We start from the raw sequence: 15,750 nt of genomic DNA, 5'->3' as shown, positions 1-15,750 counted from the left end.
GGGGGGGGAGGTAGAGAATCCGGGAGTGAAGTTGTGCCCGGCAAGAAGGGAGGGGTGGAGGGAAGGTGTTCTGAGATTTGGTTTTATTTCTTATTACCCTGCTCTGGTTGACTGACAATAATCTTCCCCAAGTTGAGTCTGTTTTGCCCGTGATGTTAATTGCTGCGTGATCTCTCCGGTCCTTATCTTGACCCACCAGCCCTTTGTTATATTTTCTCTCCCCTGTCCAGCTGAGCAGGGGGGAGCAATCAAACAGCTTTGGTGGGCACCTGGCGTTCAGCCAGGGTCAACCTGCCCACGCCTATAGATCCCCAAACCCTATAGACCACCCCAGCACTGTGACTCCCAGCCCTGTAGACCCCCAAACCCTGTGGACCCCAAAGCACTTCAGCCCCAGACCCCATAGACCCCCAAACCCTATGGACGCCCAGACTCTATGGACCCCAAAACACTGCAGCCCCAAACTTCACGGACCCCCAAGCGTCATGGACTCCCATACCTTAAAGACCCCAAATCACTGCAGCCTCAAACCTCATGGACCCCCAAGCCCTGCAGACACCCAACCCTATGGACCACCAAACGCTACTGTCCCCAAAACACCTCAGCCCCAAACCTCATGGACCCCAAAGCCCTACAGAACCCCAACCCTATAGACCCCCTAAACACTGCAGTCCCAAACCCCATGGGCCCCCCTAACCCCTGCACCCCAACCCTATGGACCCCTCCAATGCCTGCCCCCGGCACTGCTGCCACACACCCTCTCCTTAAATTCATTTTATTGAAAAGAAACGTACAAAAAAAGTAACTGATCATATACAACCGCTGTCTTCCCCTATATACAGACCCCCCACCCACTATATACACTGCCTTCCCTATATATAATGTACAGCCCCCCCCTCCCCTATATACAGTTCCAACATACAGTATATACAGAGTGCTGTGTACCCCCCCCATGGGGAAGCGTGACCGGAGCGGGGAGTGGGGGCTGCAACATCAGGAGCACCGTATTTGGGGGGGAGGGGCTGGGTGTGCCCCCCCTCCCTCCCCCTATACCCCCCCCCCCAACAAAAAACCCCAATAAATTAAATAAATAGAAATCGGGGAGGGAGGGGAGGAGGATGATGCAGCAGTGACCCCCCGGGAGCTACAGCATGGGGCAGCTTCTCTTCATGGTGGTGGTGGTGGTGAAGGGGGGGGGGACGGGGGGGTGGCCAGGTGAGGAGGGGGGGGTGTTAGTCCTTGCAGGTAGGAGTACAGGCAGGAGTACAGGCAGGAAAGTACAGGCAGGGCTAGTTGGCTTCCCGCGCGGGCAAGGCAGCTGCCTGCAGGTTGTAGACAGCTCCCAGCAACTGCGAGACCAGGCGGTAAAGGTGACCCCAAAAAACGCCGCCGATGCCGCCCCGCTGCTCCCGCTGCTGACGAAAGATCTTAATTACTGTGTGTGTGGGGGGTGCGTGTTAATTGGGGAGGGGGGTGGTGTTTATTTTTGGGGAGGGGGCTGTTTTTTAGGGGGTCCCCCCCGCCCTCGCGCCGCCGCTGGCTCCCTGCCTCATAGACCCGCTGCTATTTATAGGTTGTGAGTCAGCGGCTGGCTCGCACGCGCGCGTGCAAACAAGCCGGCGGCGCCTTTTTTTTGGGGGGGGGGCCCTACCTAATTTGGGGGTGCACCCCCCCAAATTAACAGTCACCCCCCTCCCCTGTGACAAGCAAAAAGCAGAGGGGATAACACTGGGTATGGGAGGGGTGGAATAACACTGGGAATGGGGGGGAGATGTGAGATTTTGGGGTGTCCCCCCTCCAAAAGCATCCCTGGGAGAGACCCCACCCCAAACTTGTGGGTGCCCACCCCCCTGATTTAGGGGGTGCTCCCCCCCCCATATAACAGCCACCATCCCCACAGGGAGCAAAAATCACGAGGAATAACACTGGGAATGGGAGGAGGGGGGATGCAGGATTTTGGGGTGTCCCCCTTCCAAAAGCGTTCCTGGGGGGGGGACCCCCCAAATTTTGGGGTGCCCCCCCCTTACCTGCTGCTCATAGGTCCGCTGGAAAGCGTCACCCAAACGGCGCAGGCGGGCACCCAGCTCCTGCTCCGGACCAGGGGCAGCCCCAGGGAGGTGACCGTTGGGGACAGCTCCCCCCCGGCTGCCCCCACTTTGGGGGGGTCCCTCGTGGTCCCCATCCTCCGTAGGGTGAAACTCACCTGTGGGGAGGTGGGGGGGAGGTCAGGCTGCACCCCCTCCTTCTCCTCAAAGCAGCAGGCAGCGCAGCGCTGCCTGTGCTGCCTGCACCAGGATATGGGGGTGGGGGGGGCTCGTCAACAGGAAAGCCCAGAACAATTCCCAGCGCTTTTTGGGAGGGGGGGGGCAGAGGAGGAGGGGGTGTCACAGGCAGCTGCCCACTCCCCCCCCACGTGGTCCCCCAAAACACGAGTGGGGAGGGGAAGGGGGTCATGCCCAGACTTGCTGCCTGCCAAAACAGGACCTGGCAGCGAACTGGCCCTGGGTAGGGTACGGATCCCCCCCCGCCTCGCCCCGGGTATGGGGGACCCCCCCCCCCCCCCCTCCCACGATACTCACCGTGGGCAGCGCCGGGGGTTCCCCGTGTCCCGCAGCGATAGAGAACGAAGTTGGGGGGGGGAGCCCCGGGACAAGCGCAGCTCAAACGGGGATGACGACGTGGGGGGGGCGTGAGGGGGGGGGGGATCCCCACGCAGGACCAACGCCCCCCCCCCTCTCGCCCCTGCAGGCAGGATGTGCAGGCAGGGCCAACGCTCCCCCCCCCCCCCCTGCAGGCAGGATGTGCAGGCAGGGGGGCTGGAGGCTCGCCGAGGCTCCCTTCCCGCAGCGGTCTGGCCATCGCACCCGGGGGGCTCTGTATGGGTTGTTGTTTGTTTGGGTTTTTTTTTTGTGGGGGGGTGGTGGTGGGGAAACCCCACGCGTGGCGGGACGACCCCCCCACACACACACACAACCCCAACGTTTTCCCGCGCCCGCCAGGGGGCGCCCTCGGGATCGGGAGCTGTTTGTAAACAAACCGGGCAGCGACCCGCCGGGACCCCCGGTGACCCCCCCACCCCAAACACCGTGTGCGTGTATGTGGGGGGAGGGCTGTGTGTGTGAGGTCTCTTTACCCGCCCCCCCCCCCTCCACCTTGCCCACCACCCCCCTCCCTGTTTCCCCACGGGACCCTCTGCTGGGACAACACTCTCCCCCAACCCACCCCCCAAAAAAAAAAAAACCCAACCCACCACCCCCCCTCAAAAAAACCCCACCGCCCCCCCAACTCACTGCAGCTGCATGAACCGTGACGGGGCGGCGCGTTGCGATCGGCACCGGCACCGTGCTCGGTCTGGCAGCGCGCGACTGAACCCTGCCCGCTCTCTGGGGCGGAGGCCCCGCCTCATTCCACGCCTCCCGCCCGTGACGCCCAGAGCCACGCCCCCCGGCCTTCCCCCCCCAAAACCCCGCCCCCTCCCCCCGGACAAGTTCGGGCTTGTGCGACGATCGGCGACGGCGGCGGTCGGGGATCTCCCCCCCCTCCCCCCGCCCCCCCCCCGGGCCGGGGCGGGTCCCGGGGCGGGCGCAGCCACTCAGCCGCCTCCGCCGGTTTCCAGGGAAAGGTTTCTCCGCCGCCGCCCCGGTAACAGCGGGAAGGGGCCAACCAGGCGCCGCCGCGGACAGTGTCGTGTCGTCCCCCCCCCCCCCAACCCCCCCCTCCAACCCCCGGGTGTCACTAAGCGGGGGGGGTACGGCGTCCCCCCGGTCTTTGCCCGGTGACAGCAGGCCTGCCCGCTGTCCCCCGGTTCGACCCTTGACTCCTGACCTCTGCCCCCCCCCTCAATGCCCCGCCGGTCACCCCTGGCCCCGCCCCGCGCGACCCCTCCGGCCGCTCCCCCCCCCCCCCGCCCCCCCCCGCCGCCGCCGCCGCCGCCACCTCTTCCATCGCCCGCGTGCTGCCGCCGCGCTCCTATTGGACGGAGCCGCTTCCGCCGCAGCCAATCGGCGCCCGCGGCGGCGCTGTATCCAGCGGAGCGCGCGAGCGTGCGGGAACCGGCGGGGCTGAGGGTGAACTTGTGGGCGAACCTGTGGGGGAACCTATGGGCACCGGTTATAGGTACCGACCCTAGGTACCAGCTATAGGTACTGGCTGTAGGTAACAGCTATGGGTATTGGTTGTAGGTACTGGCCATAGGTAACTGCCATGGATACCGGCTATGGGTACCCGCTATAGGTACTGGGTATAAGTAACTGCTCTGGGTACTGGCGAGAGGTACCAGATATGGGTACCCGTACCACAGGCTATGGGTACCGGCTGTAGATACTAGCTATAGGTAACTGCTATGGGTACCATCTATGGGTACCAGCTATAGGTACTGGCTACAGGTAACAGCTGTAGGTAACACCTATGGGTACCAGCTATAGGTACTGGCTATAGGTAACTGCTATACGTACTGGCTAGAGGTAACAGCTATGGGTACCAGTTGTAGGTACCAGCTATAGGTAATGGCCGCAGGTACTGACTATGGGTACTGGCTGTAGGTACCCGCTATGGGTACCAGCTGTAGGTACTCGCTGTAGGTACCTGCTATGGGTACCAGCTGTAGGTACTGGCTGTAGGTACCAGCTATGGGTAATGGCTGTGGGTACCAGCTATAGGTACGGGCTATGGGTAATGGCTAATGGCTATAGGTATTGGCTGTAGGTAATGGCTACAGGTAGCAGTTGTAGGTATCAGCCATAGGTACTGGCTATGGGTGCATCTATGGGTACCAGCTATGGGTACTAGCTATAAGCACCAACTATGGGCACATCTATGCGTACTGTCTATAGGTATAGGTACATCTATGGGTACTGGTCATAGGCACTGGCTGTAGGTAACAGCTATAGGTACTGGCTACGGGTGCATCTTATGGGTACTGGTTATAGATAATGGCTATAAGCGCCAGCTATAGATGCATCTTTATGGGTCCATATATAGGTACCAGCTATAGGTATATCTATAGGTACTGGCTGTAGATACATTTATAGGTGCCGGCTTTAGGTACTGGCTATGGGTACTGGCTATGGGTATAGCTACATGTGCTACTATAGGTAACAGCTGTAGGTAACACTGTGGGTACCACTATGGGTACGGCTGTAGGTTTATACATAGGTACTGCTACGGGTATTGGTGTAGGTACTGCCATAGGTACCGCTGTGGGTACGGCTATGGGTACTGCAGTAGGTAAAACTATAGGTATGGCTACAGGTACTGCTGTGGGTATCTCCATAGGTGCTGCTATAGGTACATCCGCAGGTACCGTTATAGGTGTCGGTATAGGTACCCGCTATACGTACGGCTATAGGTACCGCTGTGGGTACCAGTATGAGTACCGCTATGGGTACGTCCATACGTCCCGCTGTAGATCCCGCTATAGGTCCCGGCCCAGGGCCGAGCCCCCGCCCCCTCGCCGCGCGCCCTACCCGGCCCAGCCAATCGCGACGCGCAGCGGCGGTCAGAGCCGCAGCTGCCATGGAGACAGCCGGGGGGCGTGGCGGCGTGGCGGCGGGAAAGAGACACGCCCACGCCGCGCCTCCAGCCCCGCCTACGGCGGGAGGGGTAAAGGCGGGAGGAGGCGGGGAGCCACGCCCACAGCGGGGCAATAGAAGGGGCGGGGGGGGGGGGCAGAGACACGGGAGATGGGGGGACGCGGGAGACGGAGGGGACACGGGAGACGGGGGCACGGAGCGGGGGGCACCGGCAGAGGGTTGGGGGGTGCTGGGAAATGGAGACATGGGGGGTCACGGGGGGGACATGGGGGGACACGAGAGGGACACGGGGTGGACATGGGGGAACGGAACATGGGGGGACACGAGGGGGACACGGGTGCCCTAGCCAGGGCAGAGGGCAGCGCGGGGACAGTCCCCGAGGCTGAGCAGGGAGGACGGACAGGCGCCCGGGAGGGGACAGAGGGACAGACACACGCGCTCCCAGCCCTACGGTGGGCCCCACCCTTCTCGCCACCATCGCCCTTTTAAAAAAACTTCCTCCTCCCATTAATCCCGCAGCGGAAGCGGAAGCTGTTCCGACGAGCGAGTGGGCGGGGACAACCGGTTGTAGGGCTGGTCTGTGTGCGGCCTGGCAGCCGCCATGGTGAGGCCTGGCCCAGGGTTGGGGGGAGGCGGGCCTGGACGGGCCCCTCCGCTCCTGGGGGTCCGGCTGGGCCTTGTCGGGGTCGGGCCGGGACTCTTAAGGGGTTTGTGTAGGTGGGGGGGGGCCCGGCGGCCTGTCCGCCCCGGCCGGGATGGCGGAGGGCCGCTCCCCGCTCTCACCCCGTTCCCCCCCCCCCCCCCCCCCCGCCCTCAGTCGGCCGCGCTGGACCTGAGATCGAAGGAGGAGAAGGACGCGGAGCTGGATAAACGTATCGAAGCGCTACGGAAGAAGAACGAGGCCCTTATTAAGCGTTATCAGGTGTGTGTGGGGGACTCGGCTCCGTCTTCCCCCCACCCTCCACCTCCCCGCCGCTGCCTGCTTACAGCCCCTAATCCCCCCTAATGCCCGCAGCGGCTTACCACCGGAGGGGGGGGGGGGGGGGGCGGGAAGCAGGGTTTAATGTAATACGGGGTCACAGGAGGGAGTTGGGGTGGAAGGGGAGGAGAGGGGGAGGTATTTGTCCTGTCTTTCATCTCCCCAAAATCCACGGTGAGGGGGGTTTAACGTAGTATGGGGTCACAGGTGGGAGTTTGGAGGGGGGTGTGGTTGTTTGTCCTGTCCTTCATGTCCCCAGAATCCACGGGGCAGGGGGTTTAATGTAATATGGGGTCACAGGAGGGAGTTGGGGTGGAAGGGAGGGAGAGGGAGAGGTGTTTGTCCTGTCTTTCATCTCCCCAAAATCCACGGCGAGGGGATTTGTCCTGGCTCAGGCCCATGTCCCGATAACAGGAGATCGAGGAAGATCGGAAGAAAGCGGAGCAGGAGGGAATCGCAGTGACAGCTTTGCGCCGTGTGAGGCCAGCCGATGCTGAGCCGGAGAGGAGATGGGTGGACAAAGATCTCTCCGTCACTGTCCAGGTTATGCTCTCCCCCGGGGTGAGTGGGGGGAGTCAGGGTTCAGTGCAAGGTGGGGGTCCGTTGTGTCTCGCTGACCCCCCCCCCCATTTCTTTCTCTCCAGGAGAAGCGTGTGGTGAAGGACAAGAGGCCGTTGGGCACCCCAAAACCTGGCCGTGGCGCCACTCCCCGTGGCTCAGGGCGTGCTGGCTTGCGTCCTTCTGGCCGTTCCCCCCGGGCAGAACCCACCGCCGAGACATTTTGGGAGGGTGCTGGAGGGAGCAGCGTGACCCCGGCGGAGCGTGGCGGACGGGGACGGCGCTTGCGGGGCCGGGGGATGGCCGGCGCAGTGATGGGGGGTGATGCTGGTCCTGACCGAAAGTCCAAGGTGGGTGTTTTGGAGGCTGGGTGGGTGTTTTGGGGGCCGGATGGGTTCACCCCACACCCTGGGGTGCAGCAGCAGGAGGTTACCAGTCCCTGGTGGCAGCTGGTTTCTCCTTGCCAGGAGTGGGAAGAGCGACGGCGTCAGAACATTGAGAAGATGAACGAGGAGATGGAGAAGATCGCGGAGTATGAGAGGAACCAGAGGGTGAGAAGTGAAAGGGAACTTGGGGGAGGACAGTCGGTTGCAAGTGTCTCCCCCAGGTGTGACAACACTGCGCCCCCCCACCCCCCCCCCACCCCCCCCCCACCCCCATTGCCAACTCAGGATGGGCTTCACGAGAAGAATCCTGTACGTAACTTCTTGGACGACCCGCGCCGCAGTGGCCCCTTCCAGGACACTGATCGTAAGGAGGGGAGCCGGCGACATGTCCGAAATTGGGGGGGAGCTGATTTCGACAAGGTCAAGGCAGGAATGGAGCGTGAGAAGACCTGGCAGGGCCCTGTACGTACTCCGGTGGGTCCCCCCCATCTCTTGCCCCTTGTTTTTTTGGGGTCCCAGGTAGGGTTTGAGTGGCTAGGACAGGGCTTGAGCCATGTCTTGCTGCAGGGCCGCCGTTCCAGCCCAAAAGTTGGGGGGCCGCTGGACATGACGCTCTCCATGACGGGCCGGGAGCGAGCTGAATATGTCCGCTGGAAGAAAGAACGGGAACAAATCGATCAGGAACGCCTGGCGCGGCACCGCAAACCCACCGGGCAGTGGCGGCGGGAGTGGGATGCCGAGAAATCGGACAGCATGTACGTACTCGGGGACCTGGGGAGTTGATATGGAGCGGGGTTCAGCATCTCCGGAGTCACCCATTTTCTTCTTTAGGTTCAAGGAGGGCTGTGCGGCAGCGCCCGGCTCAGAAATGAGCGGTGGGGAGGAAAACAAGCGCTCTCCTCCCAAACCTCTTACTTTTGGGGAATTCCTCACCCCGCATCGCACCCAGCGGAAGAGAAAGGGCCGTGGACGTGGCCAGGGCACCGGGACCAAGCCCTACAGGTCAGTGGGGTCGTGTCCCAATGAGGATTTGGTGGGTTGGGGCTCTTCTCCGAGCCTCCTTTTCCCACGGTTTTTGATTTCTGAGCTGCTGCGATCTTTTTCCTTCCAGCATGCATGATAACCGGTGGGAGGAGAAGGAGCTGCCAGTACCGGCCGAGGAAGCTGAGAGCCGGAAGGTAAAACGCTGCGGCAGAGCCCAAGGGGAACCGTTGGATGTTTGGCTGCACCGAGGTGCCCTTCTCCACCTCTGATACTCCCCAACCCCGTGCCCATAGGCAGAAGAAGCGCTGAGCGGGGCCCTCCCGGAGCCTCCCCGCCCCCCGAGCCCTGAGGAAGATGAGGACCAGTGGGAGGATGTCAGTGAGGAGGAGGAAGACGAAGAGGAGGAGGAGGAGGAAGAAGGCGGCGGCACCAGCCCAGGATCATTGAGCGAGGATGAAGCACCCCGCAGTGCGTCCCCCAAAGCCCAGCGTCCCCCCAGAGCCGGCCAGGCTGTGGCTCCCAAACTGCGCGTGCCCCCCACCACTGTGGCACCCGTCCCAGATGGGGGGGCTGGCACCCCCCTGAGCCCCTTCTCCCCCGTGGAAGGCCACCAGCCCGTCTCGGACTGGGGCGAGGAGATGGATCTGGCCTCTCCCCGCAGCAGTCTGGGGGACAGTCCCCTTTCAGGTCCCACTGTCCCCAAGTCGAGAGGGGATTCCGGAGAGATTCCAGGTAAAAGTGGTGGAGGATCTGCCTGAATTAGGGCTGGGGGGGGACACATGGGAGGCAGGCCAAACCTGGGCTGAACCCCTGCGATTTGGGGGGGACACGTAGCCAGAGCAGCAGGACAAGGGAAGAGGCCAAACAGGGTCTTGACTGGTGTCTTCCCACCCCCCACCCAGGACTGAGCCCTGTGGAGCTGGCTGGGCCCCCCCAGGGGGTGCAGAGCCCTGCAGAGCCCCCCCAGGGGGAAGAAATGAGGCCGAACATGGAGCAAGAGGCTTCAGAGAAGCATGAGGAGGCGGCAGGGAGCCTGTCAGAGGATAGAACACAAGGTGGCGAGGGGAATGTGGGGGGGACGACACCACAGGGGACCCTCCCCAGTTGTAATCCCCCAAGGCTGGGGGGGTGTTGCAAGCCATGGGGTTCAGGCCCCAATTTTGTTTTTTTTATTTTTATTTTTTTTTATTTTACCCCTTCAGGAGACACGGCATTTTCCCGCCAGCCGGATGCGGAGGTGGCCCCCGGCACAGTGGAGATCACGGACTTTGAGCGGGTGCGTTTCCGTAAGAATTCACCTTCTCCGGCTGGCCACTAACAGGGGACTGACACTCGCACCCTCTGGGCTCTTGTTTTGTCTGTCTGTCCTTCCCACTTCTGCTTGCTGGTTCTGACACTCCCGCTGACAGCCTGATTCTACCTGCAAAACATCCCGGAGTTGCCGTGCTTTGCTCCTGGCATCTCTGGTTTCGGGATCTGGTTCCTTCCAAAGCCTGGGAAGCGCGTCGGGTGGTGGAGGCTGGCGGGTGCTGTGCTTGCCCGGGAGGCTGCGACGTCTGTATGTCTGTCTGTTTGTCCTGGATTAAACTCTTCCCTCCCCAAACTGCCCAAGGGACTGGTCTCTCCCTGTAGCCATGGCCAGGAGGGAGGTTGTAGAACCAGGATAAGGCTCTGGGTTCAGAACTGAGGGGGTGGGAAAAGCACTGGCCCCCTGCTCTCCGCCGCTGCCTCGGGCAGAATCAGGCCACATGCCCAAATGTGGGGCACCTGGCAGTGGGGCTGCACTGCCCCACACGTCCCTTGCACCCATCTCCTGGTGTTTGGGGGCTGGCAGGAGGGTACAGGCAGGGAGCAAACCCCGTCCCCCTCTGTCCCTGAGCTCTTCCTTGGCTCTGGGGCCGGCAGCTGCCTTCATGCTGCCTCCTTCTTCTCTCTCTCCTTCGACAGGATGGCCAAGTGCCCCGATGTCCTCGAGCAGCCCCTCCGTCACTCGGGTCGCTCCCGCCGTGACCACTACAGCTTTCTAGAGACTGTGAGCCAGCAGGAATAAGCCAGGGAGAGGCAAGGGGGGTGTGGGGAAAAAAAAGAAAATCACCTGCCTGCACCTCCTCGGTGGGGTTTGGCCTTTGGTGGTGGGGCTCCCTGAAATCCCTTTTGCTCCCACGGGGTAGGTGGGTCGAGCCTGGCATCGTGGGCTTTTAGGAGCAGAGGATGCTAGTGCTGGTGGTAGTGTTGAGGGTCCCCAAAGGGTTTGGGGGCTCCAGCTGTGCACCCCCAGTTCCCAGCAGCTCCCCACAAAGTTCCTGCCCCTGGCAGGGCACTTTGGGGTCCCCTTCTTCCCTTCTTTGTGTCCTGGAGCTGGGCAGGAGGAGTGGGCTTGACCCACCCCCCCCACCTTGGGCTGCCTCATCCCACCGGCTCTTTGTAAAATAAATCTCCAAAACATCTCTGTGCCTGGTCCTTGCTCACAGGGGACCCCCCCGCTTTGCTGCTGGGGTCCCCCCCTGGTTCACAGGGGTCTCCCTTTCCTCTCAAGGCTGGGAAGGTGGGGGTGGGGGGGTCCTGGTACTGGCAAGGGGCTGTCCGGTGGATGCGAGAGCTGCAGGAAGGGGCTGCCAAGCTTTGGCTGGTGCTGGGAAGCTACTGGTACCTGTTACCTGTTGGGGGGGTTCCTGTTTTTTTTGGGTGAAACGAAGAGTGTAGGGGCTCTGGAGGAGGTTTTGGGGTGAAACGAGTGTAAGAGCAGGAGTGCTCTCTTCTAATTCCCGCCCTGGGACCTTGTGCTGTCCCTGGGGACCAGTGGGGACACTCAGGGCACAGCAGGTCCTGGCTGGGAGAGAAGTCCCCTGGCTCCATGGCAGTGGCTGGTGATGTCCCCCAGACTGGGGGGATCCCCGTGAGACCTGTCAGCTTTCCCTGGCCACAGCAGATGGGTGAGCGGTGCTCCAGGCTCTCCCCATCATCACCTTTGAGCTGAAATGAGCCAGATCCCCCTCAAAAAACAACTGTTTTGGGGTTGATGCCTCGTTTTCCAGCTCCACTCACTGCTGCCAGCTAGCCCTCCTCAGCTTTGCCACAGAGGGGCCTCTGCCTGTGATCTCCCCCTCGTTATACCAGGAGAAGTTTTCCTGGCTCTGCTGCCCCTCCCAGCCCACCCATCATCATCATTGTCGTCTTCTTTTTTTTTTTTTTTGCCTCCACCGATGATCTCTTCCCCCTTGACGTTGCTTCCTGTTCGCTGCTGTATAAAAACCCGGCGCTGCCCGCTCATCCCCACGGAGTGTGGCCACAGCCGGTGAGGACCCAGGTGAGCGGCTGGTGGGGTGTGTGATGGGTGAGACTCCCTTTGCCTAAAAACCAAAATCCAGTGCTTTGGAGGGGGGCAGAGCCAAGCTTTGGGTGATCTCCATCCTTCTGCTCATGGGATGGATTTTCCCCGCTGAGGGCATGCGGTGAGGTCGCTGCAGCTCCTCTTTAGGCATTGGGTGATGGTTGGAGATGCCATATCTCCTCCTTGTCCCTTCTTCCCGTGCTCCGGGTCACTCAACTGGCTATCTGAGGATCCCAGACCTTCCCCGTAGTTTCCTCTTTCTCCTTCAAGTTTTTTTCCAACCCCCTCTTGGTGCTGGCAATGCTTTGGGCACTGAGAGGTTTCTTGCCCCGCCCCCTCCCCCCCAGGGGCTTAAGAGCCAAACCAAAATCATCCCCCCATGGCACCCACCCAGTAGAAGCTGGAGAAACTGCTGGAGCTGCAGCTCCCGCTGCGTTTCCTCATCCAACTTCTTGCACCATGCAGCTGGGGACAGCTCAGCGAGGAAGTGGGGAAATGCCTGTTTCCTCAGTTACCGGGGTGGAGGCGGGGGGGGACACGATTATGAAGCCAAGTGGTCTGGGCTGCTTGCACCACACATTCTCATTGAGGAGCATCTCTCTGGGCTGGTTTTGGTGGTGCTGCCTCTTTGCCTTTGGTGGGGAGAGGACTGTTGGATGGAGGGGAGAGATGATGGCGATGATGATGGTCGTAAGGAAGAGTTGTTTTACGATGAGGGTGGTGAGATGCTGGAACAGGTTGCCCAGAGGAATTGTGGAAGCCCCATCTTCAAGGTCAGGTTGCATGGGACTTGGAGCAACCTGATCTAGCAGAAGATGTCCTTGCCCGTGTCAGGGTGTCAGATGGGGTCATCTTTGAAACTTTTCAACCCCAACCCTTGCATGATGCTACAGATGGGGTTTTAAGCAACTTGATCAGTGGAAGATGTCCTTGCTCATGGCAGGGGGTGTGGACTAGAGGATCTTTGAAGGTCCCTTCAACCCAAACCATTCTTTGATGGTCTAACAGAGTATGGTTTCTAGGTTGGGAGCTGGTGGAGGATGGACTTCTCAATGTCCAATTATACCTTCAATTACTCCAATGGGGACGACTATTCCATGTATGATTTCGATGGCTATGAAGTCCCTCACAGCTACCGCGCCATCCTCGTGCTGTACGCCCTCATCTTCCTCCTGGGTGTCTTGGGCAACGGAGCCGTCATCTGGGTGACTGGCTTTGAGCTGCGGCGCACGGTGAATGGTGTCTGGTTCCTCAACCTCTCTGTGGCCGACCTCCTCTGCTGCCTGGCTCTGCCCTTCCTGGCCCTGCCGCTGGCCCGTGACCACCATTGGCCATTGGGTCGCTTCGCCTGCAAGCTGCTGCCCTCCCTCACCATCCTCAACATGTTTGCCAGTGTCCTCCTCCTGATGGCCATCAGTGCCGACCGTTGTGCCCTGGTGACACAGCCGGTATGGTGTCAAAACCACCGGACGCTGGGGCTGGTCCGGGGCACTTGCGCAGCTGCCTGGTTCCTGGCTGGGCTCCTCACCCTTCCCTCCTTCATCTTCCGCACCACCCGTTTGGACGAGTTCTCTGACAAGACCACCTGTGTCCTGGACTATGCGGCCGTGGGGCATCACCAGCAAGTCACTGAGCTCGTTACGGCTGTCACCCGCTTCATTTGCGGCTTCCTGGTGCCCTTTGTGGTGATTACGGCTTGCTATAGCTTGCTGCTGGCCCGTGTCCACAGCAAGGGCTTTGCTCGCTCCCAGAAAGCCATCAAACTCATCTTGGTGGTCATCATCAGCTTCTTTGTGTGCTGGCTGCCCTACCATGTCGTGGGCTTGATCCTGGCCTCCACCCGTCCTCACAGCGACTTGTTCAAGGGTGCCCTGACAGCTGACCCCATCGTGACTGGCATCGCCTACATCAACAGCTGCATCAACCCCATCATCTACGTCATCATGGGCCAGGACTTCAAGGACAAGTTCCAGCGTTCCTGGAAAGCTGTGCTGCGGGGTGTGCTGAGTGATGACCCCACCAGCACCATGGGGGACAGCAGGATGAAGACCAAGTCCACCATGGATGACCACAGCGTCAGCACCAATGTCTGACCAGGAACGAGGTAGCTCTAGGGCTGGAACATCACTCCTCTCCTAGAGGTCCCCCTGGGGCCTGTAGAGAGTAGATGCCTTCATCGTCCCCTTTCCCCACCAGTTGCCCCATGTGACTGCAGGCTGGGGAATTGTGTGGCCACCTAGCCCTGGGGCCCTCCTCCTGGCTTCCTTAGCAGCTTGCCAAGCAGCAAGAGGATGTTGTCTTTGCCTGCAATACCCACTTCTGCTTCTCCAGCCCAAGCGTGGACCCTATTTTCCCCTCGCTCAGCCCCATAAGAGCTGTGCTGCCCCATGATCCCCCTCCCAGCCCCCCATCTCCACCACCCAGCGAGGTCCAAGATGCAGGTGAACCCACCCGTGTGTTAAACTCCTCTTCCGTCACCCCAAAACCTCAAGTCCACCCCATTGATGGGGGGGCTGGTTGCCCTTCACTGTAGCCGTGTCCAATGTTGCCAATAAATATTGAAGCTCCCTCAAGCCTTGAGTAAGACCTCGGTCCCTTGGTTCTCCTTTTTGGTTGTTTATTGGGCAAGATTTTTGCTGTCTCGGCAGTTTTGAGCTCGCAGATGATGCAATAGGTGCTGCAGTGTCTCCTCCCCGTCCCAGAAAGTCCTTGCGACTGGTAACCCATGGTCTTGCTTCACGGTGTGGGGCTGGGAGCTGAGGTTGGTGTCTGATTTTTACTACCCCAGGTGCTGCCCAGCCTGGGGCTAGGTGGGGCAGGGACAGTTGGGGACAGCCAGGATGGTTGGGGACAGTGGGGAACAACAGGGATGGGCATGACAGAGATGGTTGGGGACCGTTGGGATGGTTGGGGATGGGGATGGTTGGGGACAGTTGGGTACACAGGGGTGGTTGGGGACAGCTGGGCACAATGGAGACAGTTGAGAATGGTTGAGCACTGTAGGGATGGGCACAGCAGGGATGGTTACGGACAGTGGCGCACAACAGGGAGGGATGGTGATGGTGGGGCACAGCAGGGACAGCTGGGCCATACCCGGATGACTGGGACAGGGTGGGGACAGCAGAGATGGTTAGAGACAATTGGGCGCCATGGGGATGGGGGGCACAGCAGTGATGATTGGGGGTGGGGGGACAGTGGTGATAGTTGGGGACGAGGGTGATGGTTGGGGACAGGGGGATGGGGGGGCACAGCAGTGACAGTTGGGGATGGGGGGGTGGGAGGGACAGCAATGACACTTGGGGATGGGGGGAGCACAGCAATGACGGTTAGGGACAGGGGGTGCACAGCAATGACGGTTAGGGACGGGGGTGCACAGCAATGACGGTTAGGGATGGGGGTGCACAGCAATGACATTTGGGGACGGGGGTGCACAGCAATGACATTAGGGGATGGGGGCACAGCAATGACGGTTAGGGACAGGGGGTGCACAGCAATGACATTTGGGGACGGGGGGGCACAGCAATGATGGTTAGGGACAGGGGGTGCACAGCAATGACATTTGGGGACGGGGGGCACAGCAATGATGGTTAGGGACAGGGGGTGCACAGCAATGACATTTGGGGATGGGGGTGCACAGCAATGACATTTGGGGACGGGGGGCACAGCAATGACGGTTAGGGACAGGGGGTGCACAGCAATGACATTTGGGGACGGGGGGGCACAGCAATGACGGTTAGGGACAGGGGGTGCACAGCAATGACATTTGGGGACGGGGGTGCACAGCAATGACATTTGGGGATGGGGGCACAGCAATGACGGTTAGGGACAGGGGGTGCACAGCAATGACATTTGGGGACGGGGGGCACAGCAATGACATTTGGGGACGGGGGGCACAGCAATGACGGTTAGGGACGGGGGTGCACAGCAATGACGGTTAGGGATGGGGGTGCACAGCAATGACATTTGGGGACGGGGGTGCAC

The 15,750-nt window shown here is 60.8% G+C and overlaps 2 protein-coding genes across 3 annotated transcripts; one reads left to right on the top strand and one right to left on the bottom strand.

The window, feature by feature from the left end:
- Window positions 1-1,195: 1,195 nt before the first annotated feature.
- LOC126036626 (splicing factor, proline- and glutamine-rich-like) lies at window positions 1,196-3,388 on the bottom strand. Of its 2 annotated transcripts, none has more exons than XM_049796616.1 (4): window positions 3,291-3,388; window positions 2,580-2,874; window positions 2,028-2,203; window positions 1,196-1,415 (listed from the first exon to the last, which is right to left on the bottom strand). In XM_049796616.1, exons 2-4 carry the CDS (start codon window positions 2,857-2,859, stop codon window positions 1,290-1,292), a joined length of 582 nt encoding a protein of 193 aa, XP_049652573.1. In that variant the 5' UTR covers window positions 2,860-2,874; window positions 3,291-3,388; the 3' UTR covers window positions 1,196-1,289. The 2 variants fall into 2 exon arrangements, with proteins under 2 accessions (XP_049652573.1, XP_049652574.1); XM_049796617.1 differs by having other exon boundaries at window positions 1,196-1,412.
- A 2,440-nt stretch (window positions 3,389-5,828) lies between these two features.
- Window positions 5,829-14,353, top strand: CCDC9 (coiled-coil domain containing 9). The gene is made up of 16 exons (XM_049796579.1): window positions 5,829-6,135; window positions 6,349-6,453; window positions 6,925-7,071; window positions 7,155-7,418; window positions 7,536-7,619; window positions 7,740-7,916; window positions 8,022-8,209; window positions 8,286-8,456; window positions 8,566-8,632; window positions 8,732-9,170; window positions 9,341-9,493; window positions 9,641-9,714; window positions 9,848-9,996; window positions 10,386-10,470; window positions 11,731-11,745; window positions 12,792-14,353. Exons 1-16 carry the CDS (start codon window positions 6,133-6,135, stop codon window positions 13,860-13,862), a joined length of 3,192 nt encoding a protein of 1,063 aa, XP_049652536.1. The 5' UTR covers window positions 5,829-6,132; the 3' UTR covers window positions 13,863-14,353.
- Window positions 14,354-15,750: the final 1,397 nt, after the last annotated feature.

The sequence above is a fragment of the Accipiter gentilis genome, chromosome Z (assembly GCF_929443795.1).
Source record: "Accipiter gentilis chromosome Z, bAccGen1.1, whole genome shotgun sequence".
NCBI lineage: Eukaryota > Metazoa > Chordata > Aves > Accipitriformes > Accipitridae > Astur > Astur gentilis.
Note: the sequence above shows the minus strand (reverse complement) of the source record. Positions and strands in the feature narration are given on the sequence as shown.

Excerpts from the sequence above, each read along its gene's own strand:
- LOC126036626 (XM_049796616.1), bottom strand. The coding sequence starts at position 2,859 with ATGGCCAGACCGCTGCGGGAAGGGAGCCTCGGCGAGCCTCCAGCCCCC. Across the intron at positions 2,204-2,579 it reads AACCCCCGGCGCTGCCCACG|GTGAGTTTCACCCTACGGAG; the intron begins GTGAGTATCGTG and ends ACCTCCCCACAG. Across the intron at positions 1,416-2,027 it reads AGCGGACCTATGAGCAGCAG|CAGCGGGAGCAGCGGGGCGG; the intron begins GTAAGGGGGGGG and ends ATCTTTCGTCAG.
- CCDC9 (XM_049796579.1), top strand. Across the intron at positions 6,454-6,924 it reads CCCTTATTAAGCGTTATCAG|GAGATCGAGGAAGATCGGAA; the intron begins GTGTGTGTGGGG and ends TCCCGATAACAG. Across the intron at positions 9,494-9,640 it reads GTCAGAGGATAGAACACAAG|GAGACACGGCATTTTCCCGC; the intron begins GTGGCGAGGGGA and ends TTACCCCTTCAG.